Source organism: Hemicordylus capensis, chromosome 1, assembly GCF_027244095.1.
Source record: "Hemicordylus capensis ecotype Gifberg chromosome 1, rHemCap1.1.pri, whole genome shotgun sequence".
Lineage (NCBI taxonomy): Eukaryota > Metazoa > Chordata > Lepidosauria > Squamata > Cordylidae > Hemicordylus > Hemicordylus capensis.
The window spans coordinates 260,607,640-260,635,482 of NC_069657.1; the positions used below are offsets into that span (position 1 = coordinate 260,607,640).

Sequence of the window (27,843 nt, forward strand, 5' to 3'; positions counted from 1 at the left end):
CTTCAGGGGGATGCTGCGGTGGCTGAGGAGGGGTGTTTCCGGTGGCTCCCTCTCCCCTCGCCAGCCTCCCCCCGAGGTCACCACAGCGCTCCCTGAGGCTGCCAAAGCCCTAGGCAGTGGTAAGTCAGTCATATTTGTAAACAAATTTATTGTACCCGCCCCCCACCCTTGAGCTGGAACCAAACCAGCCCGGCCAGTTTTGCTCGAGGCTTCAAGCTGAGCCAGTTCAAGGTTGAGACAGCTCGACCTCGAACCGGCTTGTACACCCCTAATGTAGGGTACAGCTAACACAAATGGAACCTACACTTTTTCAGGTGTACATGTGTATGTTCTTGAGAAAAGGCCCTTGAACACATGGAGGTCAGAGATGAGGCCAGCAGGCACAATCTCCATCCTCTTCAATTGGTTAATCACAGGTTGATTAACTGGGCTACGCATTCCAAATTTTCATTCCCACAAGGGTTATGAGTTGCTTAGAGTTAAACTTACACAGAATGAGAAACAGATAACCAAGCTTCCCCATTTGTCCTCAGTGATGCCTTTCAATTCAAGAGATGTCTGTTTTGTTGAGTTAATGGTTCACATTGTGGCAGGCCATGGTCCCTGAGCTCTGCTGAAGCAAATTCAGGATGAAGCAACACTGTTTTTTTCAGTGTTGAACATAACTGTGGTCCATCAGCTTTCTGAGGAATGTTTTCCCTTCCCTTCATCCCTCTCTGCCAGTTCTGGAGGCAGAAGAGCACACCTCCTGCCAGTGCCAGCCTGGGCCAAACATGGAGGAAAGAAGGCCTGCAATATCTTGACAAAGACGACACAGGTGAGTTTCCAGAGAACACAGTACTCACCATGCATACAGCACAAAAGACAAAGAGAGTTGACTCAGGCTAAACTAGTACTTGTCTTACCAAATTAAGAAGCCCAAACAGGGCAAAACTAACAAAAAGCAAAATCTATGGGAAAATGCCTCTAGTGGTCATTCTACATTATGACAAGGCCTATGCATGGTTAGGCCAGACAGTGGACTTTCTAATCTTCTCCTCTGCTTTGCCCTTTGTAAAGGCGATCCGTATGCCACAAGCCAGGCTGGAGGGAAAGATTTGCTTAGGGCAACACTCTGCAGCCTACAGCAGTTGTAGCTAAGTCAGGCTGGATGAATCCATAAAGCTGCCCTCTACTGAGTCTGTCAAACCACTGGTCTGTCTATCCCAGTATTGTGTACTCCTTCCAATGACAACGCTCTGAAGTCTCATGGTGAGGCCTTTGCCATTCTTGATATTTCTTGCAACTGAAGATGCCAGAGCTTCCGATGCCCAATGATCTCATCCAGTTTCTAAAAGAAAGTGGTTTGTGCTTGCTCCCCCAAAACCCTTACGAGATATTCCTGATTGTAAAAATCCCTAACAAAAGGCAAATGAGAAGACCTGATTACTTAAATTAGTCTTAAAAGCAAACTCATTCACAAGATTCAGTTGTTTTTGTTTAAAAAATACACAGTGGAACCCAACTGAAGGATGTTTTGCATCAGAATAAAGAGAACCTAATAATCCTTGTTCTGAGGCTTTAGAAACCATCCATGTCTGAAAACTAAAAGTCAAATAAGTTGACACTGAAAAAAGCACTAGGTTGCCAAGGCTCTTCAAGGCAAGAAAATTCTGACAGGCCTGACTAGATTCATTTGGGATTAGCACTCTGTGATGTCCTCCCCTTTCATTTTGAATGTTCATCTACAGCATACCCCAGTTGTTCTGAGCAGTTCTATCTGGAATTACTTTTGACAGACCATTGGGATGTAGTAACTTATAACGTGGCGAAGTATTGTTTTCTGGCTAACAAGACTAGGATAAGAAATGTTGAGAAGCGAGACATGGGGTTGGACTAAATTAAATTTTAGATTATTATAATGCATGGAGCCCTCTGTTTTATGTAATAGATGAACTCGGGTGTTATGGTTCTGTTTTGTGTTTTAACAGTTTATTACTTTATTTGACCAAGTTCGCTTTTATATAAAGCTCGCTTTTATGTAAAGCTTTTGTACTTTGTGTGTTGCTGGTCAAATGACTGTAACAATAAAGATTTGATTTTGAATGTTCACCTAGTACTGTGAAACCTATCTAGGATACTTAATGGAAGGCCGCTCTCTTAAACTGCAAGGTTGTTGACAAGTTAACAACAAAGCAGGAATGTACCTGAAACACCTCAGAGGAATCAAAACCATTCCTTAAAACTGGAAACTAGCAGGATCAGCAGAAGGAACTCAGACTATCCTACAATTATCCCACAGTCTTTTATATTTCTAAAATAAGAGCCTATCCTTAGTAAGAGGGATATCTTTCTCCCCTAAGTAAGATGGCCACTATTAAATAATGGTTTTCTTTCTTTTTTTTTAAAGAGAGAAAATATACCCATGCTTTCTGGAACCTATACCATTTGAACAGAAGACCCTGCACCCTAAACCTAGATGTGGGTGGGCTGGCTGTGTTGGGAGAAGGGAACTCTGTACATGCTCCCAGGAATTCTCTGCAATTGCTTTGCATACCCCGGAGCTGGTGAGCAGCACACACACTTGTGTTTCAACAGATTTCAGGGAAGAGCTGTGGTGAGCCCTGGTAAAGAATAAGTAAATCCATGCTTAGTGGCATAGGATTTTGCTTACCTGGGTTAAAAAGCAGTAGTGCTAACTGAGAAGCACAAAACTTTATTGACCAGGGCACAAACAAGTCTAAGAAAATTCCTGTTCCAATGATTTCCACTTTCCAAGTCTTATTCTGTTAAAGCTCAAGCTGAGGAAAGGAGACATCAGAAAGTGTTAATCTCAACTGAGTATCGGTCATCCAATGGGGAAAACAAATCATCTAAGTACCTCAAGCATTGGCTAATTTACTCGACAGCTTGAGGTTATTTTAACCATAATGGAAGTCAGTGGGGTGTAGTGGTTTGAATGCTGGGCTTAGATCGGTGAGATGTGGGTTCAAATCCCTACACACTATATCTCAGCCTTTCAGGAGTTTTGTGTGGCTAAAAGGGTAAGGGACAAGATATGCTGCCCTGAGCTTTTAGAAGAAAGACAGAATAAAAATTGGATATATACTTGGACCGCAACTAAGGCCATGCCCTGATACGAGAAGTAATGGAGTCAAAAGTAACTGAATGGGATCCTGGAAGTTTTTCACACCCAGCTTTTAGCTTGCATCTCCTCTGGAATGGAGCACGTGCATTCACATATTGGCCAAATTTACCCCGCAGTCTCTGCAAGCTATCGGGGAGCACTTCACATACGATTCAGGGTTTTTAATTGTGCATTAGACCGTCGTCAGATTTATATCCAGGGTTTAAAACACTTTTTGCATAGGTTTTTTGAGTCAACTTCAAACTTGCAGTAAAGCCTCTCAGTAAACCTGTAGTAAAGTCTGCTGTCTGGGAAAGCGCCTGTGTGTGTGTTTCTGGGCATCTATCATGTACTCAGCTTAATGTATCATTAGTTCATTACAGAACATATGATGACTTCTAGTTGAACTTATGAAGTGCCTCCACTGAAAAGCATTGGATTGGATCCTAAGGCTTCCTTTCCCTGGAGGAAGTGACTTCTTGCTCCGAGGCAAGGAAATCTTAGAACCCAACCCATTGCATCTTACAACTCGTCAAGTGACATACAAGTTATATTATTTGGAGGGAGAAAACACAGTTGTCTTATTTTTAAAACACACCGGTATCCTACCCTTCTTCCAGGATTCTCAGTGAGATGTATGCATGTGCTTTTAACAACTATTCTATGAGAAGTTAGGCTGCAAGAGCATCCAGGTGACCCTGTGAGTTTCAGGCTATTCGTTTCATACCTTAACTCAGTGACAGAATGCATACTTTGCAAGCAAAATAAAGACTCATGACTCAGACCTTGGAGAACCACAGTGGTTCAACCACTGCCAGTTCTGGGTTAGCTGGCTCAATGGTCTGATGCTATTCAAGTCAGATTCAGATGTTCACATGACACCTGTGATGTTTCACACATGAAAATCACTGCCCAGCAAGGGATGAAAATGTGTGTGCTGCTAGCCCTTTCTCTCAGAGACAGCTGCCTTTGCTTCTCTGTCCCATCTGTATTCCAGATTAGATATATACTTTCCTATTCCATTCCTCACTTATTTAACCCATTTTCTCAAGGGGAAAAAAAAAGACATTTCCTAATCACCCTCTCAGCAATCCTGTGAGAGGGAGCACTATTATTACTCTGAGAACTGGCAGAGAGGTTGTCTTTGCCTCTTAAGCCTCTATGTACCAGTTGCAGGGGAGCAACAGCAGGAGAGAAGGCACACCTTCATCTCCTGCTTGTGGGCTCCCCAGAGGCATCTGGTGGGCCACTGAGGGAAACAGGATGCTGGACTAGGTAGGTCTTGGGCCTGATCCAGCAGGGCTGTTCTTATGTTCTTTCAAAGTGATGACTCTCTTATATTTAGCAGCGGGATTGCAATTTGTCCCTATTCAGCCCATGATAGCATCTCTACAGTGGCTGTTGCCGGTTTCTGCCTAATATTTATCAACATCATCATCATCATCATCATCATCATCATCATCATCATCGAATATTTATATTCCGCTCTTCCAAAGTTCCCAAAGCGGTTTTCATAGAAAAATAAACAAGACATAAATAAGATGGTTGCCTGTCCCCAAAGGGCTCACAATCTAAAAAGAAACATAAGGCAGATACCAGCAACAGCCATTGGAGGATGATGTGCTGGGGACATGTTTATGTTGGACTGTGAGCTCCTTTGGGACAGAGAATCATTTTTTCATTGCTTTTTCTCATTTTCTCATCCCTTTTACCATGTAAACCACTTTGTGGATTTTGTTGTTGTTGAAAGGGGCATCCATTAATAATCATCTCAGTAATTTTCCACATGGGGCTCTGATATACAAAGTTTGCATTCGCATATAATGCTGAGCCACGGGTCCAATGGACCCACGATTCCTCTCCCCCTCCCCCTGCTCTCCCATCCAATTTCGGACGTCACAGAGAGTTCCTTCTCGGCAGTCAGTGAGACTACAGAGAGGAGGGAGAACTGGCTGTCTGGGCTCCCTTCTTGATTGAAGGACAGTCCCAGCAACCAATAGCAGCTTAAGCAAAGGAGGAGCTTCCTCCCTCAACTCCGGTTGCCAGACAAGACTGCGGTGCCATATTAGGACGTAACACTGGCACTGCAGAACCGGAGGTACAGGCAGTGAAACTCACTACAAACTGAAGGTAAAAATCAGAGTCCAGGGAGGGAAACCACAGGTCCATTTCCTGGCAAAACTGCAGTTGCCTACATTTGGATATACAGGAATTGAAACCAGAGACCCCTTCACCTCCAGTTTCGTCTTACATGCAAACGTGGCCAGGATCTTGTTTGAAACTTGGCCCCAATCAGCCAAATTGGGAATACTAAGCCTGCAGTCCATTAGGGTTGCCATCAGTGTTCCCTCTAAGGTGTGAGCATGTGTGTGCGTGCCCTCACATTTTAAAAATGTCTGCTCAGTTAACTTTAGAGCCCACTCAGGTTGAATCAGGAAGGCCTACGTATCGACAACTTCTTGTTCTTGAAATCTGTGGGGAATTCGTGGCTTTCGGGCAAGGCCTTCCATTAAAGCTTCACCTGAAAGAGCAAAGCCCTTTCATGCCTATCCTGCTCCATTTTCTTCTCATTTATAGGCCACAACAAACACATTGAAAAAAGGAAATTACACCTATATGTTTTCAGAAAAACATATAGGTGCAAAAAACAAGCTTCAAATCCCCATGGTAACATGTCTACAACAATGGAGAAAAAACACAGAGCCTCTCATTGCAGTTGTCCGATTTAAAATGGGACTATTTGTCTGAACAAAGGAAAGGGAAGGGGTGTGTCATGATGGTGATCATCGGGGAGCCCGAGTTCCTTTCTCAGTAACTTCATAACAAGAACATCAGGGGCTGATGTGTCAGTGCTCTGCAACACCGTGTATTGTTAACAACTGAAGCTCTAGAAACCTTGGAGAAGACGGTGGCATGTTTCATTGGAATTCAATGCACAGCACTGCAGGCTGGGAAACCTGCCAAGAATTTCCTATGTGAAAAGCAACATGACCCATTTATGTTTTCACTGGTAGCAACTCCTTGCTTAAAAATCAGTGTAGTTTTCAGGATTTGTCCTGTTCATTGCACTATTTGTTTTGAACAAGGGGGAAAAAACTTTATTTTTGACCTTATTTTAAAAAATAAATAAACTTTAAACACACACACACACAAACACACCAGCTTTTTATTCCGAGAAATTTATAAGGGACTGGTTATCTGTCTGGGTGAGAAAGGAAAATATTCAGAACTGTGGGGAGGGTGGTGGTGTGTTTGTTGTTCCTTGGTTGCAGGGGCAGAGCCACCATTGAGCGAATGGGTTCAAAGAACCTGGGCCGCCACAAATCGGGCCGCGAGTGCAGCCCCAGACAAACACCCTGAATCTGACTTCGGATGCGGGGAGTGTTATTTCGGTCCCACATGAGTCTGCGTGGCCCTGTTTGGAATGGAAATTGACCTGCATTGCATTGGCAGTGCAGCTGGAGTGACTCTCCCTATCTTAAAGGCAGGGAGAGCCATTCCTGGTCTCACTGCCAACACAGTGGGGCCAATCAATCTCCTTCCCAAATGGGTCCATGCGGCCCTGTTTAGGAGAGAGATCAGCCTGTGCTGCATTGGCAGGGAGAGTCGCTCCGGCCTGCACTGCCCAACGCAGCGCTGGCTGATCTCCCTTCCAAACAAGGCTGCATGTTTGATGTCAGAAGAGGGGGGGCAGGGCCAGGGGCTGCGGCAGAGGCTGCACATGGGCCGTCACCAGCCTCCCTACGCTCCTGCTTGGTTGACTTGTTCTCAGGTTCCATTTCTTTTAGGGAGGAACACAGGAAGCTGCCTTATACTGAAACAGACCTTTAGTCCATCTAACACTGACTGGCAGTAGCTGTCCAAGGTTTCAGACAGGAGTCTTTCCCAGCCCTACCTGTAGATTCCAGGAATGAACCTGGGACCTTCTGCGTGCAAAGCAGATGCTTTACCATTGAGCTATGATGGGCGTGCTTGGTCCTCAGCAGGCCTGAATTAACCATCAAAACTGGCTATGGAGCAGACATTACCTGCTTGCCAAAACTGTCGTCTAATTGTCTGGAGGTCTTTCTAGATATTAAAGTTGTTTAATATCTAGTTGTTTATCTTTTGGGGGGTCTGTGCACAGATTGTTATTGTAATGTATCATCCACATGCCTGCTCTCAAGGTTTTTCTGAACTTTGCAGGATTTCACATTTGCAATATGTTGTCAGGGTCTCGACCGGACTTGGCTGCACGCTGTCGACATATAGTGACGAATGTTGTTTTTCAGCAGGGAGTAGCCGACTGACGACGTGATATATAGTGCAAGCCACGAGAGCTCCCTGCTGGCAGGGATTTAAGGCTTATCAGCCCTCTGCAATAGGCGTTTGCTTTTCCTAAGAGTCTCTGTTGGGGGGTCGGTTACATAGCTCTTCTTCCGATTGGTCTTTCGCGATTTCTGCTGCCTCAGGTTGTTGTGCCTGCTCAGAGTCATTATCCACAGCTGTTTCATGAATACTGACAGCTGGGCTCTGCCCAGACACTCCTGCATCGCCTGGAAAGTTGACAGCTTCCCCTTCCTCCTCGCTGTCAGAGATCGAGGGCGTGACATATGTAAATACTGATTAATAATGTAAAAGACATTTAATAGCAGGCCTAAATCTTAGGTTGAGACCTTTTCTTATGTTCTTATTGGCTACTAGTCTGGTGGCTATAGGCCACCTCCAGCCTCAGAGGCATGATGCCTCTCAATACCAGTTGTAGGGGAGCCCCAGCAAGAGAGAAAGCGCATGCCTTCTCCTCTTGTCTGTGGGCTTCCCAGAAGCATCTGGTGGGCCACTGTATGAAACAGGATGCTGGGCTAGATAGGCCTTGGGCCTGATCCAGCAAGGCTGTTCTTATGTTCTTTCAAAGAAATAAATTGCTATGCCATTCCTTCTTCTCTGATTGGTATTTCTGGTGTGGTGCCATCCCTTCTGTCTATTATCACCAGATCTTGAAAGCCAAGTTCCTACAGAGTTGTAGACAAACATCAACAAGGAAGGTGAAACTTGGAGGGAAGAAGCAGCAGGTCAGGGAGGGATGCTCAGCCCTTCATCTGCCTGCAATTTCTCCCTTGTATAGTACACCCTTCCTCCAGGAATTTGGGGTTCTTGGTTGAGAGGGAGCTCAATGGCCAGCCAGGCTTGCTGCTGCTGTGCAGGAAGGAGAAAGTCTTGGGCTGTGTGTTACTTCCCCACAAGGAAGCAGCCCCGGGGAATGTGACATTATGTTTGCGCAACTGGTTTCGCCACTCCCTCTCAGCCTGCTCCTACTGCCCCTTTTGCTCATGGCTTTGTGCAGTCTGTAAGCCATAGGTGCTGGCACCACTGCATGGTCTTCTCTTCATTCTGCCCGAGGGACTGTGCAAAGCAGGGATGTGCAAAACATTTGAATCTGAAATGGGCTGTTCTGAGTGTTTCGAGCTCGAAACAAACCACCCTTTAAATAAAGGGCTTGTTTCGAGTTTGGGACACAATAACCCCATTTCAAGTCAAAACATTTCAACGTTTTGAGCACCATTTTTGAGGCCTGTTTCCCCCTTGTTGATTGGTTTTCTGGCACTGCTTCTGATTGGCTTGCAATTTCCTTGGTTCTTGGTTGGCTTGTTGTCATTCAAATCAAGTGTTGTCATGGGCAACCTTTTCCACATTGACGGGGGAGGGGGGAGGGAGGAGGAGAGAGCTAAAAGGTACAGGTTTCAAAGCCAAAAGGAGGGAGTTACAGGCAGGAGTCTCACCCTCAGCGCACCACTGCATGATCTTATCCTCATTGTGCCAGAGGGACTGTGCAAAGTAGGGATGTGCAAAACATTTCAATGTGCAATGGGCCGTTCTGAGTGTTTTGAGTGCGAAACAAGTGTGCTTCACTCACTGCTCTGGTCTGCTCTGCAATCTGCATTGCAAGGTATGTTATGTCAAAATGTGGCTGAAGTTTCTCTAGTTGAGCTTATGGCTATGCTTGCTGCTAAGGGGGCTGCTGTGGAAGTTGTTGCAAAGCGAGGAAGTAAGGAGTCATAATTGTGTGTGAAAGAGCAACTTATGCCAATGAAAGAGCAACTTATGCCAATGAGTGCAGGCACAGTGGCTGGCTGTGGATTCTGGTCAGTGCTTCTTTTAATGGCCATTTCTGGACTGTGTTTGAAACTTTTGTTCCTTGTTTAGAGCAACAGAATCCTTTTTTACTATGTGATTCTGCAGTGTTTTTCAAGGCAGGGGTGAAAAATGCATTGCAAATTGCAATGCAAAACTTCTCTGTGCTCTCTGTGAGTGCAGCTTGTTCCTGCCATAGGGAACAATGGGGAAACTGGAAACACCATTGTTCCCCATGGGTAGCTCCTAGGGGTACCAAAGTGGGTTATGTGGTAGGGCATGATGGGTGCTACCTACCACCCAACCCACAAAAGAAATGGGCAAGTGGGCAATTTTAAACAAAAATTTAACCTGCTCCCATATCCTCCATAGGATCTTAGGGAAAAATTAAACATGTGTTGGAAATTGCCTGCTTGCCCATTTCTTTTGTGGGTTGGGTGGTAGGTAGTACCCATTATGCCCTATCACCCAACCCACTTTGGCATCCGTAGGTGCTTTTTATGGGTAGCAATGGGGTGTTTAGAGTATCCCCATTGTTCCCTATGGCCGAAACACTCAAAACGGTTTGAGTTTTGTTCTGCCAAAGCAACTGGTTCGACTGCTGTTTTGATGAAATGTTTTGGCTGCTTGTGTTTTGTTTCAAGCTTGAAACAAAGAGCAAAATCCATTTCACGCACATCCTTGGTGCAAAGTATTCAAATTCAGCCGAAGCTTTGCACAGGCCCAATAAACAATCAGCCAGGGAGCTGTACTTAGGGTTGATGGGGACCACCTCTGACCCCTGACCAGACCTTCTAATATTGCACACTGCAGTAATGTGTAGTTTGACCTTTATTCTTTCAGCTGTTCCAGTCCTGGTGGTGTTCAGCTGATCAATAAGTCCGCTTCACTGCAGCCCATTCCATAGTAAGAAATAAATGAAAGAGCTATTGCACCCACTGCAGTTGAGAAGCCTACTCTTGAGGAAGTTCTATTCTCAACTGCTCATTCTACTTGCTGTTGTGCACTTTGTTAAATGTTGAGAGGTGTTAATACCCACCAGCTTCCCTTGCTATCATTATTTGAAATGGTGTCCTTATCCAGTGGACATACTACAAAGAGAATCACCTTACATAATTCATTATGCATGTGGCTCTATGACGTTGGCAGCTAATCCAGTCTAATCCTGCACTTTCTTTGAAGAGCTGCATTAACAAACCTCACTTGGGCATATTTTCAGCTCGGCTTTGGGGATATTTTCAGCTCAGCCTTTAATGGACAGGACTAGTCCAGCATTGCCCCCTCACCCCCACCCCTTCTCACCATGCAAAGCATAATACCAGACAAAAACAGGAGGCGGAGGCCAAAGGTCAGAGTTGAATGGAATACTGAAAGGTGATGGCAGACAAGATGGAAGGGAGGGCTGGAACAAATGAGATACTGGGCTTCTCCCCTGAACTCTGGGACTGGGGCTAGAAATGTTATTGAAGTGCGCTTTATTTTAGTGCACCCTGTAGTGCACATTGTTTGCACCACAACAACCACAGTAAGGCTTTCTTCTCAGGAGAGTTGTTAATTAGTTTCTGAGTACAGACATTATCACCTTCTTCTGGCAGAAAATGAATGTAGCTCTAATTCTCACCACTCTAGAGGTCAACTGAGAAGTCAGCATTAGCCAATACGAGTGAGGCAGAAACAATAGAAATGAAGATTTGAGAGGAAAATCTTTAAATTCATTTATCTCTGACTGTGACAGTATATAGCCAGAGAACATGGTCTTTCCCGAAGATTCCCCCCAATTATTGTTCGGAGTGTTTTTCTTTTAATGATGATAGCACACCCAGCAGGAAGATGAGAGCAACCCATCTTTTGTGAGGAACTTCTCAGAGAAATTATTCCCATTGACTAAATATGCGGATTCACAAAGGAGGCCCTGACATCTTAGTTCAATCTCTACTTTGTAATGTGAAATTGGGGGGATTTGTTTATTCAGTTATTTATTGCTCCAGGATTGTAATTTTTGACTAATCTCAGACTTTTAGACACCATATATAAACTATAATGTAAAGATTTCTGGCTATTGCATGTTATATAAATGTGAACATTCATAAGCAAACAAACCACATGGAAATTCAGGATAGAATCTGCAAAATGGTGTAGGTGACAGAACACATCACCCAGACTCACTGAAACTCAGGCTGGAGTCACAGACAATAGGGTTTTTTTCTCCTTTTCCCCAGAGAGATAAAGATGGTGATATGTGAAAATCATCCATATTCATTGTGTTTATGCTCATCCCCCTAATACTTCCCGTAAAGACATATTTGTGATGTTTCCAAAATCTGTTGGACTGGAGATAACTGTGGGAAAACAAGATGTGTGTCTATACTGAAGGCAATGTTGCTTCTGTAATACTACTTCCAATGCCAAAAAATAATATATTTTCCAAAAAATAATATATTTCCAGTCTCAGAGGTAGGGATCCCTGTGGGCCAGAAAAAAGCCAACCTGTCCTGTTCCTATGCCTTTTAAGTGATGTTGCTATGCAAAGATCAGCAAGTGAAGCTCTTCATGGCATGCAGCTAAATACAATCACCTGCTAATTGGAGTTCTTCAAGGGACAGGTAGAAGGACTGGCTTGAAGCTAGCAACAAGATTCAGGGTGCTTGCTTCTTAGGTTACTTATTCCAGAGCTTCTCAATGGTTCATTGTGCAAGTAACGTAACGGGAAGTAAGGAGGGGTGGCTGGGGAAGGACTTGCAAAACCTGTAGATAGGGCATGTAGGAAGTCACTCATGCTTTAGTAATGGTCAGACTGGACTACTGCTATGTGCTCTATGTGGGGCTGCCCTTGAAGATGATTCAAAAGCTTCAGCTGGTCCAGAACACTGCTGCAAGAATGCTCATGGTGCAAGTTGCTTCATGATTGTCACACCTATCGTGCGGCAGCTTAATTGAGTACCAGTCTGCTTCTGGGTTAGATTGAAGGATCTGGTCTCCATGGCTTGGGGCTGGGGTACCTGTCAGACCTCATTCACCCATTTGAACCTGCCAGGGCCCTCTGCTCATCATCTCAGGCCCTGCTTATGGCCCCAGCACTAACAGAGATCTGGCTGGTGGGGACTAGAGACAGAGCCTTTTTGGTTGTGGCCCCTTGGCTTTGGAGTGCCCTCCCCGAAGAGCTTTGCCATGCTCCCTCCCTAAGTTTTTTTTTAAATTAAAAACATCTTTTAAAAGAAGTTTTTTAATGTTTTATCTACTGCTTATATCTGGTAGGGTTTTGTTCGTTCTCAGTTTTTATTATATTAATAAAACTTTCTATAAATAACTTTTAATTTAAAATTTTTAAAATTTGTAATTTTAAATGTGGTTTTAGCCTGGTCTTTTAACTTGTTTAACTTTATCAGTCTTTTACCTTACATTGTATTTGCTTTGTTGATATTTTGAGCTGCCCCCAGCAGTAGCGTACTGGAGGGGCAAGGTATAAATATTTTAAATAAACAAATAGGCAGAAGAATTTGTAAGTAGAACTTGTCAAAAGGACCTGCAAAACTTGGAGAGATGCAGTAGAGGGATGGAGGATCTTCATAGCTGTAACCAGAGGTTTCAGATTCAGACATGCTGAGATGTTTCCTATACCTCCACAGAAACAAGAGAATTTCAACCCATGCCAATCACATGTGCAATTTCAAAATTTAATAAACCGGAATTCCATCAACCAAAAGAAGGAATTGACAATTTCAGGTTGCACAGAGGTACTATCTTTTCCATATCAAAATGAAATATCCACTCACAGAAAGTATACTGAGGCTCACAAAAGACGCTGATGTAAATTAATAGAGTTAAGCATTCGGTAAGAACCTACTGGTTTTGAGGCACACTGTACCAAGCTCTATTAGTCTCTGTGAAGCACACGGCACTTCAGATACTTGATCAGGGTTTCAAAATGTGTGAAGCAATCCCTCACACTTTGGCCGCTGTCCCTGTAAACGAATACTGAATGCATGGCCACTGAGTGTTATGGCCAGTGAGCTCATAAGAATGGGGCATGGCCAAAAAAAGGGTGGCCTCATTCCTCATTTAGTGAACAGAGGGAACTAATGTCACTGTCACGGCATAAAGGACTGCAGGATATTTCATTGTGCCATGTGGTATGGAATGGCATGGAGCAGAGGGTGCTTGTCATGGTTATTTTGTCAAAATCTATATTTAAGAATTTGAAGAAATCAAATTCTATGTGATATGATGAAATTTGGACTGAGGAGAGCACTTTTAACTGGAACCATTATCACCAATTTTAAGACACACAAATTATTGGGTGACAGTTACGTGAGGCTACAAGGAGCCATTGTATACTGAGTCAAGAAACTGGTACTTTTAGTTCAGTAGCATCAACCTTGACTGGTAGAGGTTCTCCAGGGTTTCAGGAAAAGTTCCCTTCCAGCCTGACCACCTGAGATCCCTCAGTGGAAGATATCTGAATCTGGAGTATCATACATACAAAGAAGAACCTCCTACTCCCATATGAACCTACCTGGTTGTTAAGATCTTCACTGGAGGCTCTGGGTGTCCCCACCTTCTGAGGCCAGGTGGGTGGCAACCAGACACAGGGCCTTCTCTGTGCTGGCACTTCATTGATGGAACTCCCTCCCAAACCCATTTGCTTGATATGTACTTGAGTGCATTTTAGTCACCATTTGAAAAATGGGTGTACCCAGCCATTTGATGGCTTATAAAGGGACTGACTGGTTTTGCTTCTGTTTCAATCTAAATATAGTGGGGGGCTGTGCCTCTCTTTTATTTTAGTACTGATGGTTGTCATATTATATAAGTTTTAAATGTCGTGAGCCACCTCAAGAACTGTGGTCACTAGATGGGGTATAAATATTTTAAATAAATAACAGCTTCCAGAGTTTCTAGGGCTGACTATAAAGGGGGGAAATGCATTAAATAGCTTTGGTTGAAGTGAGAAATACACTACCATCTGGTCTACATTTTGAAGCCTTGTTGTGTATACCTGTTTCTATGAAAGAGCGAAATCCCAACTTAAATGGTTTTGATTTTATAGACATATCTAGGATTTGATTCTGAGGTTTAAACAGTAGTTAGGAAACAGGCATTCATCTACAGCCCATTCTGCTAAGCCAGGATACTTGGATTTAAGTTGGTTTACGTTAGGGTCAGTTAATGCATAAGAGTTGACTGCTTATTTTCTTTGCACGTGATGCTTCTGGTGTATGGGATTTCTCAGATAACCCTCAACATGAACCAAGGCATATGTGGGAGCCTAAAGAGTCCACCAGCACCCATTTCAACTGCTTCCACAGTTCTGGAAAGAGTTGATGACTGGATCCATGCATTTGCTTCCATGTTGAGTTTTTTCCACCCGGAAACAAGTGGAATTGTGTTGGAAGAAAATCAGCAGCCAGCTGCCATGCATGAATCAGCTTCAGTCTTGTAGACATTAATGAGAAAAAATAAACTTACATCCAGATTCTCCAGGTAAACTGAGCTATGCAGGGCTACGCTCATGGTTACAGCATTGGTCTCTCATAGAAATATAGGAAGCTGCCTTATGCCAAGTCAGACCACTGGTCCATCTAGCTCAGTATTGCCTACACTGACAGGAAGTGGCTCTCCAAGATTTCAGACAGAGGTCTTTCCCAGCCTAGTCTGGAGGTGCCAGGGATTGAACATTTATTATCATTTCTTTATTTATCTACATTTCTAGCCCACCCTATACCCAAAGGTCTCAGAGCGGGTTACAATAAAACCAATATAAAACATAATTGAAATTCAGCATCATAAAATCAAAAATAAAGTTAAAAAATACAGTGCCTGAGGGGGGAGGAACCACTACATCTCTAGTCAAAGGCCAGGGTAAAGAGGTGCGTCTTCACCATTCTCCTGAATGTGCACAATGTTGGAGCTTGGCGCACCTCAGAGGGGAAAGCATTCCACATCCTAGGGGCCACCACAGAGAAAGCCCTCTCACATGCCCCTACCCCTTTAACTGCAGACAATGGTGGCACTACCAAGAGGGCCTCTCCTACAGATCTTAACTGACGGGCATGTCTATATGGGAGAAGGCGTTCCTTCAGGTATTTGGGGCCCAGGTCATTCTGGGCCTTATAAATCAGTGTTAAAACCCTTCATCGGGCTTGGTGGTAAATTGGCAACCAGTGCAGTTCCTTTAAGACCGGCGTGGTATGCATCTGGCTAGAAGTGCCCATCAGAAGTCTTGCTGCTGCATTCTGCACTAGTTGCAGCCTCCGAACCATCTTCAGGGGCAGCCCCACATAAAGCGCATTACAATAGTCCAGTCTGGAGGTTACCAGAACATGGATCACTGTGGCCAGGCTATCTCTGTCCAGACAGGGCCATAGCTGGTGGACAAGCCTAAGCTGAAAATAGGCACTCCTGGCCATGGCTCCCACCTACGCCTCCAGCGACAGCGATGAATCCAGGCGTACCCTCAAGCTACGCACCTGTTCCTTCTGGGGTACATGGAACCTTCTGCATACAAACAAGTGTTATACCAATGAGCTATGTAAGTGAGCTATGAGCTATGTATATAAATGTAAGTCCTATTGCTATTGCTATTGCTATGGCTCCATCCCTCAGGCACTGTGTGGACACACACTTCTGAGTGCATCAGTACTGGGACAGGGTTTGCCAGTGTACTTTCAAGACACAAAGAGCTGTTTCTCACGAACAGTGCGAAACGAAAAGAGCTTACCTCCCCACAGATGATCTGTTTTCTTCCTTGGGAGGGCAGATCACCCACCCAGATAAGCACCAGCTGTTGCCGGTAGCTCTGAGGTCAGGGTGCCGGGGCACCCTGGCCCACCCCACCCTGCCCCCTGGAGCTCAAAAAATGTACCGTGTGAATGTGTGGTGCATTATGGGGATCCCCCTTCCCCTCCCCAAGAGCGCTGCAGTCTGTCAGCAAGCAGCTGCGGCTGACAGACAATCCAGAAAACGAGGTTAGGAGAGTGCTTGCTCTCCTAACCTCATTTTGGAGGGAGGCTCCACAAGCGGGTTCACCAATGTGGTGCCGCTGGGATTGGGCCAATCCCGGCGGTACCCACATGCATGCAAAACCGGGCTGGGCTTCCTTAGCCTGGTTTTGTATGCGTGTGTGAATAGCCTCTGTATGTGAGTACAGCATCCCCTTTTATGTAAACATCCGAGGGGGGACTATTATGTTCAACTTAATTCATTGAAACTTGGTAGGGTTGCAATGAAGGCCTTGGAAAGGATATTTAGATGCTGTGACCTGTCTATACCTAAAAAGATTTGAATAATTTGGACAGTGGTTTTTCCTGTGACACTCTATGGATGTGAAAGCTGGACTTTGAAGAAGCAAGACAGAAAAAACATTGACGCTTTTTAACTTTGGTGCTGGAGAAGACTTTTGAGGATACCATGAACAGCCAGGAAAACAAACAAATGGATCATAGAACAAATCAATCCCAGATTTTCACTTGAGGCACAAATGACTCAAACTATCTCAAACTATCATACTTCGGATACATTATGCGAAGATCAGCTCCCCCGAGAAGTCCACAATGCTGGGAAAAGTTGAAGGAAAGAGAAGAAGACAACCAGCAGCAAGGTGGATGGACCCAATTACAGCAGCAATGAATGCACCACTGAGAGACCTTAAAGGCCAAGTTAGACAGGTCATCCTGGAGAGAATCTATCTATGTGGTTGTTAAGAGTTGACACCGACTTTACAGCACTTAATCAATCATCAGTCATGTTCAACACAAATACAGCTGTATATACTTCCTATCTATACTGTGTTTGAAGGGTGCCTATACCCAGGTTCACTTTTAAAATGAACACATGTACCATCATCACACAAAACATATACATCTCTGTACAGGTATGTACAGCATAATATCTGAAGAGAGCTATAGTTGTAACCAATTTGCTTTGCTTGTCATTGCGCTCATATTCAGTGTATTATCCCTGTTTTTGCGAGTCAGTTCCCATAGATGACCAATTCTCCTCTTACTAGCATCCCCATTGGGTACCCCAACTGAAAACAGATGTGCTTCCAACTGCTCCTGATTAGTTTCACTCTTAATGGCCAGGGGTGTAGTGGACGGGGGACGCGCCAGGCTGGAGCACCGATAGTTCTCGGCTTCTCTGGCTGTCGGGCCTGGCCATGGCGGCTGTCATGGAGACTACCTGCACTTCTGAACTGGCAACTACATCACTGCTAATGGCCCTTCAGAATGCTATGCTGGTGCTGCTTAATACATGTATTTCAATGTGATGCCAGTTAACGGAGCGAACCATTTAAAAATAACATGCAAGTCTCCTCAGTTGGGAAGGTTTGCTCCTAGGCCCTGTGTTGTGTAGTTTAAAATAGATATCCGTTATCCTCTCCTAATAAATAAAAGCTAGACAAATTGTTCCAATGTCTCTTTTTGGGGGAAAAACAGAATGCCTCGGGAGGCAGCCGTCATACCACACGCCTTCATTTGCGCACTGACGAAGCTGCCTTTGCTGCACCTAATTTGCCTCATCATTCATTGGAACGTAATTTTTTCCTTCATAGCATTAGAATTAAAGTAAAATTCACCTTTCTTTTCAGGGAATGAAATAAGGAAAAATTGTTAACAAGGGAACTGCTTTGTCATTTAGCAAATTAAGTGGCTGCTGGGACAACATTCGGAGGGACAACTTCCCCCACCAGCAACAGATAGAAGGGACTTGCCGGCTTGATGCATAGCATTCTATAGAAGGGACTCTAGAACAGTGTTTCTCAACCACTGGTCCAGGCACCAGTGCCGGTCCATGAGGAGTTGAGTGCCGGTCCATGCTGGTCCATGAGGAATTAATCCCCCGCCCAAACAATTTCAAGCCGGTGGGGGCCACCGCTGCTGGGAACTCTCGGGAGCTAATTTCTAGGCAGGTTGCTGTAGAGGCTGGGATACGGTTCATTTCGAGGAAGCTAAATGAGTGTTATCCCAGCAGCGAGGGCTGATCACCTAGAAATGAGCTCTGGAGAACTCCCAGTGGCCCCACCCTCTACTCCTGACTCAAAATTGTTTTGGGGGTGCCTGGGGGTGGGAGCGAGGGGGGGGTGGCCCCTTTACTAACATAGTCTGGGAAATTGCACACAAAGAATGTGGAGTCCATGACTCCAAAAACGTTGAGAAACACTGCTCCAAAATAACTAGTCGGGGGCGCAAAGAATGTTATTAGGGGTGCGAGAACTTTGCTATACATTAATTTGCTATACAGGTGATTTGCTATGCAGGTAATTTGTTATACATTACCTCTGTACTTACAGAGGTGAGGTAATTGATGTAATTAATGAGTTTCCTACCTATCTGGCTGCACTGACTTCTGCTGCAGCTTGTTCTGGGGGTTGAGTGAGTGAGTAAATGGGGCTTCTTTAAAAAACGGAGGCCTTGGAAGTAATTAATTAATGTGAATGGCTCATAAGATATCATGATTGTAGTGCAGTGCCTGCTGTAACAGTCCTGTCTGGTAGATGCGGGAGTGAAAGGGGGAGTGGGAAATATTTTTGGGGGGGGGGAGTGCCTGCTACCCCTTGCTACGATCCCTTGGTCTTTTTCTAAGGAAAAACATAGGAAGGTATGAAGAGGTTTATACCATGGGGAGAAAACAAAAGGCAAAGTAATAAACAGAGGATCTCTTCCTAGCTATAGCAAGAAGGAAGGGGGAATAATGTACAGGGCCAACTTGCCTTTCTGGGCAAGGTAAATATTCACCCCAGGCATCTCATACACTGATGCAGGCTACAAACTGTTCAGGAAGATGTTTATAGCAATTCATTCCAGATGACACAAACAAGTGAGCCAAGCTTCATTCTCTGCGATGTGGTGCCAAAAAACAAAAGTCTGGATCAACAGCCACATATTCATATCTAGAGCTTTCCTAGTACATGCTAGGTTTGCACTGAAAACCCATAAGCATGGCAACTCCCTCCTACTTCCCAAATGCTAGGTCTCCCTTTTCTGTCATTTGGGGAGCCCCTCCACACATTTCCCCCACCCCAGTCCATGTGCTTTAAATTCACCAATCAATGTATTTTAAAGCAACAAGCATACCACACTTTCTTTGGGACGCAACCATTATTAAGAATATTTATAGTCATGTGCCATTTTTATTCCATAATATGATACCTACCTGTCATTGTATTTCAAAAGGGAAAACTCTAATAAAGTTTTAATTTTCTTTAAAAAAAGAATATTTATAGTCTGTTCACAAACCCCAGCCACCTTTTATTTCACCTAGGACTCCAAGTCTCTTGGAAGAATCCTGTGGACGATACTGTTTGGCGTGGAGTTGTTTTCTTCCAGGTGAGTGGAAAACTAGGTATGAGTGACGAGTAGCCAACACATGGATTTAAAAAGCCTTAGAAAGTCTGAGGTCTATAATTTTTAATATTTTTAAACTAGCTACAAAATGTCAATCACGTCACGAACGGACAGGAGACAGAAGGAATTCCATATTACATGCGGCAACTATATTTAATCTCACAGTTTTATCTAGATTTCATTCTTGTAGGTTATTTTTTATTTTTTATTTTGTTTTTTAATTAATAACTCAGCTACTAAACATCGCAGTGATTTTGGTGTGCATAGCTCTAGGTAAGCAACAGAGAACTGTACCAATAACAAACCACATAGGGAGAGAAAGGAGGGGGGGAGAGAGAGCAGCTAGAAAGAGAGAGAGAGAGCCTTATAAAAATTACATTTCTCTGCAACATTTCATATGGTAGCCATTCCCCCACCCCCCCTCAAAAAGACAGTCTTTGAAAGCAGCAGACAAAACGGTATATATTACACCTATTTCTTATTTGTTTTCTCCTTGACATAGTTTCAGCCAAACATTTAATTTGCTGGCAATGGTTAAATGGTGAGTGCCAAATCCATCTCTTTTGAAATTAAAATTAGAAAAAAGAAAAGAAAAGAAATGAACATGGCTCATAACTATATATATTTATATTTTTTATATATATATATATATATATATATTGACAAGAAGAAATAAAGTGGCACTACTGCAAACTTGCTGGTATAACATAGTCCTGACAGTGTTCCAATACCGAGCATGCGAATTGTTAATTTTCTTTTGTCGTCGATGTTGCTACTGCCATGGAAAGGTCTCACTTAAGTTAAGGAGTCTAAAAGTCTATTTCTCATGCAATAAATGCATAAATCACGTCACTTTTTTTTTGTTTTAGTGCAATGCTTGTTATAAGTTATATAATTCCACATTGTCTAATCATGAACTCATAACAACTGATGACAGCAATGGAGAACTGAGAGAACACCAAATTCTTAAGTGCTTAAACAACATGACACCCAAAGAAAAGACTTCTGGTAGTAGCTCTGTGGAATGTTAACAGTTTTACAAGAACAATACTGTATAGTTAAAAGTTTAACAGCACGTTGAGCATTCCTACATTTTTTTTGTCATTCAGCAAAACATAATAAAGTTTCTTAAAAAAAACCAAAAACCCATCAACCAAAACAGACAGACAGATGGAAAGAAAGAAAAAAACCCAACAAACAACCAAATGCCATCATGAGTGACAGCCATCAAATCAGTACTATATACAACCTTTGGAAAAAAAGAGATCTGGAAAATAAAAATAATTTACAAGTATCATTTTTGGAAAGCTGACAACCTACACAGGACAACATTTACAAGGGGGGCAGAAGAGGGGTTGATATGTGCATGTGTGCAAACCTAGTCGGTAAATACCATGACAAAAGCATGAAAGTGCTGCCCTCGGGGACAGTGTTAAGAAGGATCTGTACTCTGCTGCATTTAACCGCTCCCCAGCATCTTTGTTGCACGTTGATTGGCCTCATCAATCCTGGTTTTGTTGGAAACAGCCTAGATGGGAGAAAAAGGGGTGGGGGAGGAAATGAAAGGAAGACAAATTAGTGATGGAGGATATACAACAGAATCATAGTTATCCAGACCCAGAGGCGTATCTAGGGAAAATAGCGCCTAGGGCAAGGACTGAAATCGCGCCCCCTGTCCAAACATCTGACACCCATCTTTCAGATAACTTTACCATAATATCAGCTCAAAAATACAAGTCAAGCTCGTTAATCCTTTAATATTTCAAAAACTATTTAGCAGTGGACTTAGCCAGACCAAAAAAGGCTGGAAAACTAAAATTTCAGTATGCTGGGGCTCATGAAATACCCAAATACTATGTGGAGGTGTACTTGGAAAATGAAACAGAAGTGCCTGTCTAATTCTCTACTATGCACTGTAGCATCACTATTACATAATAGCAATAGCAATAGCACTTACACTTATATACCGCTCTATAGCCGGAGCTCTCTAAGCGGTTTACAATGATTTAGCATATTGCCCCCAACATTCTGGGTGCTCATTTTACCGACCTCGGAAGGATGGAAGGCTGAGTCAACCTTGAGCCCCTGGTCAGGATCGAACTTGTAACCTTCTGGTTACAGGACGGCAGTTTTACCACTGCGCCACCAGGGGCTCTCTGTTTTACCACTGCGCCACCAGGGGCTCTCTTTACCACTGTGCCACCAGGGGCTCTCTCTCATAAGTTTTAAAAATAAATGGAGAATTTGACTTTTCCCAGATACTCTGTAAATAATTAAAGGATATGCAGAGTAAACTGTGTCATTGCTTGGAATATATTCTAGTCTTTCAGAAAGACAGTTAAAATGAGAGAAAGAGAGCAAGAAACTCCCTGTGGGCCTTAATACTAAGGATTTCACACTGATTCAAAGACAAACTCACCATTAATAGCCATATCATGTTTAACTCACTTATCACAAGAAGCAAAGTAAGAGCAAATGAATACAATCCTAGCTCATAAGCTTCAGCTCAGTATTCACAAGCCCTGATTCTCTGTACATAATGCCAATCTGAATCTGTGTACAGTGTCTTATATTATATTAATTTTTTAAAAAAAGTTTACCTGTAGCCCCTTTGGGAGGCTTCCTAAAGGCTGTGGGGGGAGGGTCTGCAAAGATTCCCCCCCCCCACTGGCCTCTAGGGCCTCGCAGGGACCATTTGAGCATATGCGGTGGCCATTTTTATAAATAATCTTTTTTTAAAAAATGGCCGCTGAAAACAAAATGGCCACCGTGCATGTTCAAATGGCCTCTGCAAGGTCTGGCATGACCTAGAGCCTCACAGAGGCCATTTGAGCATGCACGGTGGCCATTTTATTTTTGGCAGCCATTTTTAAAAAAATTAATTTTACAAAATGATGCCCCCCTTCAAGTGGCACCCGGGGCACATGCCCTGCCTGCCCTACCCTAGATATGCCCCTGTCCAGACCTCACTTGGATCGCTGATCCAATCCAGCTGCACCAGCACTGGGGAAAGCAATGATTCCTGGTACAAGAAGGTGCCTACCACCACCACCCCTGCCCCCCAGTTCTGCTGGCTGACCCAGCCCTCTAATTTTGCAGTGTATTCAAGGGCTGTGGAAGAGCCTCCATTTAGATCACAAAGTTCTTCCCCTTTCAAAAACTGTAGCTGGGCACTCTCTTTCTTGGCCAGGTAAGAGAGAACAACAGAGAGAACCCTATCCCAAACTTTTTCACCCCCTGCTGATTAGGGTTGGTCCCAATGATACCAGCCCCAGCAGCCCTCAGTACATGTGAACTTTTAGACTTGGAAAAGAATATTCACCAAGAATGTTTGCCAATGCATTGATTATAACTGAAGAGAGTATTCTGGAGAATTATTCTATCCATCCTATTAAATGTACTGACAACTATTCTTTCCCAAGTCTGAATTATGTCAAGAGGGTGGAGGGTGCAACAAGAATGTACCTGCTTGGATGTAACTGAAACACATCCCACTGTGATGTCAGTTTTGGTCCGTGTGTAGGGGGCAATTCAGATGAATGCCTGCTCATGTGATGGAAGGAGAGCATGACAACATGTTGAGACATCCTTCAATTACATCAGGGCGTGCGTACTCCTGGCGCGTGTAGCCAGCGATGCTTGGCTTTAGCCAGTGTAAAGGTAAAGGTAAAGTGTGCCGTTGAGTCAGTGTCGGCTCCTGGCGAACACAGAGCCCTGTGGTTGTCTTTGGTAGAATACAGGAGGGGTTTACCATTGCCATCTCCCACGCAGTATGAAATGATGCCTTTCAGCATTTTCCTATATCACTGCTGCCCGATATAGGTGTTTCCCATAGTCTGGTAAACATACCAGCAGGGATTCGAACCGGCAACCTCTGGCTTGCTAGTCAAGTCATTTCCCTACTGCGCCTTTAGGAGGCTTTAGTGTAAAAGTAAAGTAAAGTGTGCTGTCAAATCGATTTCAACTCCTGACACCCACAGAGCCCTGTGGTTAGTGTACCTGGCTTGAAAAGGAAAAAAAAAGGGGGGGGCAGAAGGAAGGGACTGCAACCAAATAAATGTGTGAAATGCTCAAAGGGGCAGGAGTCAACTGAAAGAAGCTGGCAGTAGTTACAGGAGGAGGAGATGCTCTGAGGAGCAGGAGAGGAATAGAAGGAAAGGAAGAGGGAAAAGAAAAAAGAAAGGAAAAGAGAAGGAAAGGAAAGAGAAGTCATAAAGGGAAAGACAAGGAGAAAGTAGAAGAAATAAAGAACAGAAAGCAGTGAGTCTTTCTTCCTGTCTGTTACTGAGGGTCCAGTCACAGCAACAAATGTTAAATTGTACACCTTTAAAAGAGGTAAGAGTAATCATATCACTGTCAGTCCGTGTTTATAATACAAGTGTCTATAACCAACTATGGAATGCTTATAATTTTGATGTAAATTTCCTTATTATTCCCTGTCTATTCTGGTTACCCCTCCCCTGTTATTATTGCTTTTAATATAATAATTTGACTAGTAAATCTCTTTATTTGTTTTTGATATTGTTTGTATTCAATTTGTTTTTGAATTCTATTTTTCAAAAAGGACATTATATTAATTGTTCTTGAATTATGTAGAGATGCATGTTTATATACCGCTTCTCAACAAAAGTTCCCAAAGCGGTTTACAGAGATAAAAATAAATAAATAATGGCTCCCTGGTCGCAAAGGGCTCACAACCTAAAAAAGAAACGTAAGATAGACACCAGCAACAGCCACTGGAGGTCTGCTGTGCTGGGGATGGATAGGGCCAGTTGCTCTCCCTCTGTTAAATAATCACCACTTTAAAAAGCTGCCTTTTTGATCAGTGGGAACCATTTCATATTCCTCCAAAGAATAAATCTGGAAAAATATACCCAGTTCAAAAAATAAATATATTTTGAGAAACAGGGCCTCAGTAGATTTTGACTTTATTGGGGAAAGGTTTAAATCAAAGCTTTGCCCTCAGTGGGCATTTCTATTTCTGTCTACATGGGGAAGCTCCTGCTCAAGTTCCAAAGTCCTCTCAACTCAGGCCCTGCAAAAGAAGCAGCCAATCAAAATCTAGAACTCAAGAGTTGCCTATGTCAAACAAAATACTGGATATTGCAGCTATTTCAGATTCCTACATAAAGTAAGGATTCTCTCTCTCTCTCTCTCTCTGTGTGTGTGTGTGAATGATGTATGCTATAATAATTTTATTGCTATAATAATGCCTTAATAAACAGTTTAATTTTAAAAAAAAAAGACTCAAGGACTCTGAAGACCCAATAATGTAAAGGACATTGTAGTATGATGAAAATATTTTTGAGCCACTCAGCACTACTGGATGTGATGCAGTGTTTCTTAAAGACTTATTTTTCAGGGTGTCTGACCTTGAAGTACAACATCGTTGTGCCATAGGTTCCTGCAGTTTGTTACAAATTCAAGGTAGCAACACATTTGTCAGAATCACATGAGGGATAGAAATCCCTTTTTGCAACACCTGCATAGAGGACATCCACCTCATCTGTTCACCTCTGTCATCCTGGTTGACCTTAAGATCTAGTTCTCACTGAGGTGGTCAGTCTGTGTGTCTGGGCCATACCACTTTAGACCACAGAGAGAGGTTCTCATGACGGTTATGGGGCAAAAACCATAGGTGGGGGAGGGTTCAGCTTCCCCTTCAGCCTATCCATGTATGTTGCAATTTAAATCATACCTTGCTCTTTCCACTCCCCACTTTTAGGAAAGCAGTGGATCAGATTTTAACACATAGGCCTGCTATCGTCTAGTCTAGTTGGGACCTCAGAACCCATTTGAGCACTCTGTCCACTAACAACTTTACATTTTCTCTAGACCTGTAAATGGAACTAACTTGATGTGATATACTGAAGAGATGTTGGCAGTTGGGTGGGGGATATGAGGGAAGTATTTCCAGTAGAGTGCTGGGAAGCAAATGATGTTGACATATTTGTGGATTATAAATTACTCATGAAAAATGGCAAGTGGTGTTTTACTTTTTATGGAAATACATGTATCAAATCCATCAAATACAACAGAGGCAAGGCATGTGGGTAAGACTGCCTAAGTAAAGTTTCCTGTCTGGCAAGGGATTGCCATAAATCTCCACTCAAGCTATGATCTGAAGGCACATGATGCAACACCATCACTGAAGCTAAGCAGGTCTGGATCTGGTTGGTGCCTGGATGGGAGACTGTGGGAGCTCTGTGTGCACTGCATAGAATTCCATGAGGGATGGCAGGTGGGATTTAAATGTAGTACATAAATATCTCTAAACTAGTGAAGGCAACAGGACATCATTCCTAGTGACATCTCAGATTTATGGGGGTGGCTCATGATAAGGTAAAACTGTTGCAGCCTCTGCTATTATTTCACATTTCCCAAGGTTGAATGCCCATGCTGAATCTAAAAATATTCATTTGTTTTTACATATGCACAAAATATTTGAACGGATATAAGACTTATCTTGCCCTGTTCAGGGAACATACCATGTGAATGGCAGGTCAACCCTTACCTTCTCCATGATCCTGTCAATTTGGCGGTTCTGTGTGTCAATCTCATTGCCCATATCCAGGGCCATGTGACGGAGATTTCCAATGATGCCGCCGACCTGTTCCAGGTTTTCATCCATCTCACCTTCTCGGGCATCATTTGTTACCCTGTAGGTGAAACAAGAGTAAAGAGGGGATGAACCATAATCATAGATATACACATTTGTTCAGATGGTTGTGCTGTTTTGCCCATACAAAGGATCGCCCTTGCTCATGTCTTACTTCCCTGTCAAATCATGAAACAGTGATCATTTGACATGCTAATGCTTCTCTACTTGGATGCATCTCCCTTTGAAGTGACTGGTTTTATGTGCGATGTTAAAAGAGTTATTCTTTGTTTCTGTCTTAAATGCATTATCTCAATCTTAAAATGTAATGCTGAGACTTCACAGGGGTGCAAATTCCCCACTAAGCATTTGTGGAGTTCCTCTTCATTTTCTTCCACTCCTCTCACCAAACCCAATAACCCATACCTTCAATCCTCAACACATATTTTTCTCCACTACAAAAGGGCCTTTCCTCTCCCTTCAGTACATTTAAGTGAGGAGCTGCTCCTCAAGATTTCCCCCTGAAGCTTAGGCTTAGGCAGAAATTACAGTGAGACATCATCACTTTCATCCTACTAGTAAGCATAGGCATCATGCTAATGAGTCCGAGGGTACTTCCAGTTACCTCGAAAGAAGCTTGCAGCAAAATATAGCACCACCATTAACAAATCGCCTGCTCTTCTGCAAAATGGGAAAACAATTGGTGCATCTCCTGTCTTCTAAAAATGGACAGTACCTTCCTGCAGCCTACCAGCTTGCCCAATAATTGCAAGGGGCAACTGAAAACTCTAAAAATTGTGCAGATCTGGTGAGGGCATGGTAAGTTAGCCTTTGCCAGTCAGAGCTTAGGCAGTCCTAAGTTCCGCCCCAGGCAAATCTGATGTTAGATCTGATTCCAGTTGGCTTCTTGTTTTGTAGTGTCTGGACCTTCTACAATCCTAGGAAGTGAAAAGAAAGGGTGGCCACTGGATTCTGCAAAGTAGGCAGTTGCCCTTGCAGCTCTTATTTTAGGATTAGGATTAGTGGTGAGAAGCCTAGGCGATGGTGGGAGACCTGGTTGTCCTCCAACTCTCCTGACTCGGTAGTGGGGAGGCTAATTGAAAGCCTACCTTTTCAAAGGTCCACTGAGGTGCCTACAGTCTGATGTGCAGGCTTGTAAAACCTCTCCCAAATGAGGCATAGAGTGTCAATGGAATTTTTTGAAACTGTTAGACTAATTAACTTGGCCTGTACTCCCTTGGTAAGAAATGACAGCAACACACACATACACGCTCTCTCTTTCTAGGCCCATATGGGAACATTCTTAATATGCCAGGGACAGGAAAGGAGGCAAAAGACTGGATTAAAAAAAAAAAAGATAAAAATGAAAACCTCACCTGCGGATAAATCCACCGCTGATGGCCATCTGTTCTCGTTCATCCACAACACGTGCAGGCTGGCTGGCTACAACCCCATCTTGATTATTGCCCCAGGCTTTTTTATAAGCATCACTTGATTTAAGCCTATGCAAAAATAGAAGGTGAGTAACAAAGCCCCGGGTGGGGAGAGACAAGTGAAAAAAAAATCATTATTTCTTCAAGCTAAGAGCTGAGTCAAGCAAATGGGTGTTTGAAAAAGGGGGGCATTCTGGAATACCGATATATCATAAACCTGAACAAAACTGTTTCTTGTTGGGGTTTTTTGGT

General features: G+C 43.4%; 1 protein-coding gene and 1 long non-coding RNA gene across 4 annotated transcripts in view; one reads left to right on the forward strand and one right to left on the reverse strand.

The window, feature by feature from the left end:
• On the forward strand, positions 1-27,579 carry LOC128340046 (uncharacterized). The gene is made up of 4 exons (XR_008313424.1): positions 1-119; positions 724-817; positions 19,478-19,542; positions 27,444-27,579. It is a non-coding gene; the product is annotated as an uncharacterized LOC128340046 (long non-coding RNA).
• SNAP25 (synaptosome associated protein 25) overlaps positions 19,609-27,843 on the reverse strand; it is an 89,177-nt gene continuing 80,942 nt past the window's right edge. For all 3 annotated transcript variants that reach the window (XM_053284692.1, XM_053284694.1, XM_053284693.1), the window contains exons 6-8: positions 27,535-27,660; positions 26,075-26,219; positions 19,609-21,088 (exon numbers count right to left, since the gene is read on the reverse strand). In XM_053284692.1, coding sequence (XP_053140667.1) covers positions 21,020-21,088; positions 26,075-26,219; positions 27,535-27,660 — 340 coding nt within the window. In that variant the 3' untranslated portion in view covers positions 19,609-21,019. The remainder of the gene's footprint in view (positions 21,089-26,074; positions 26,220-27,534; positions 27,661-27,843) is intronic.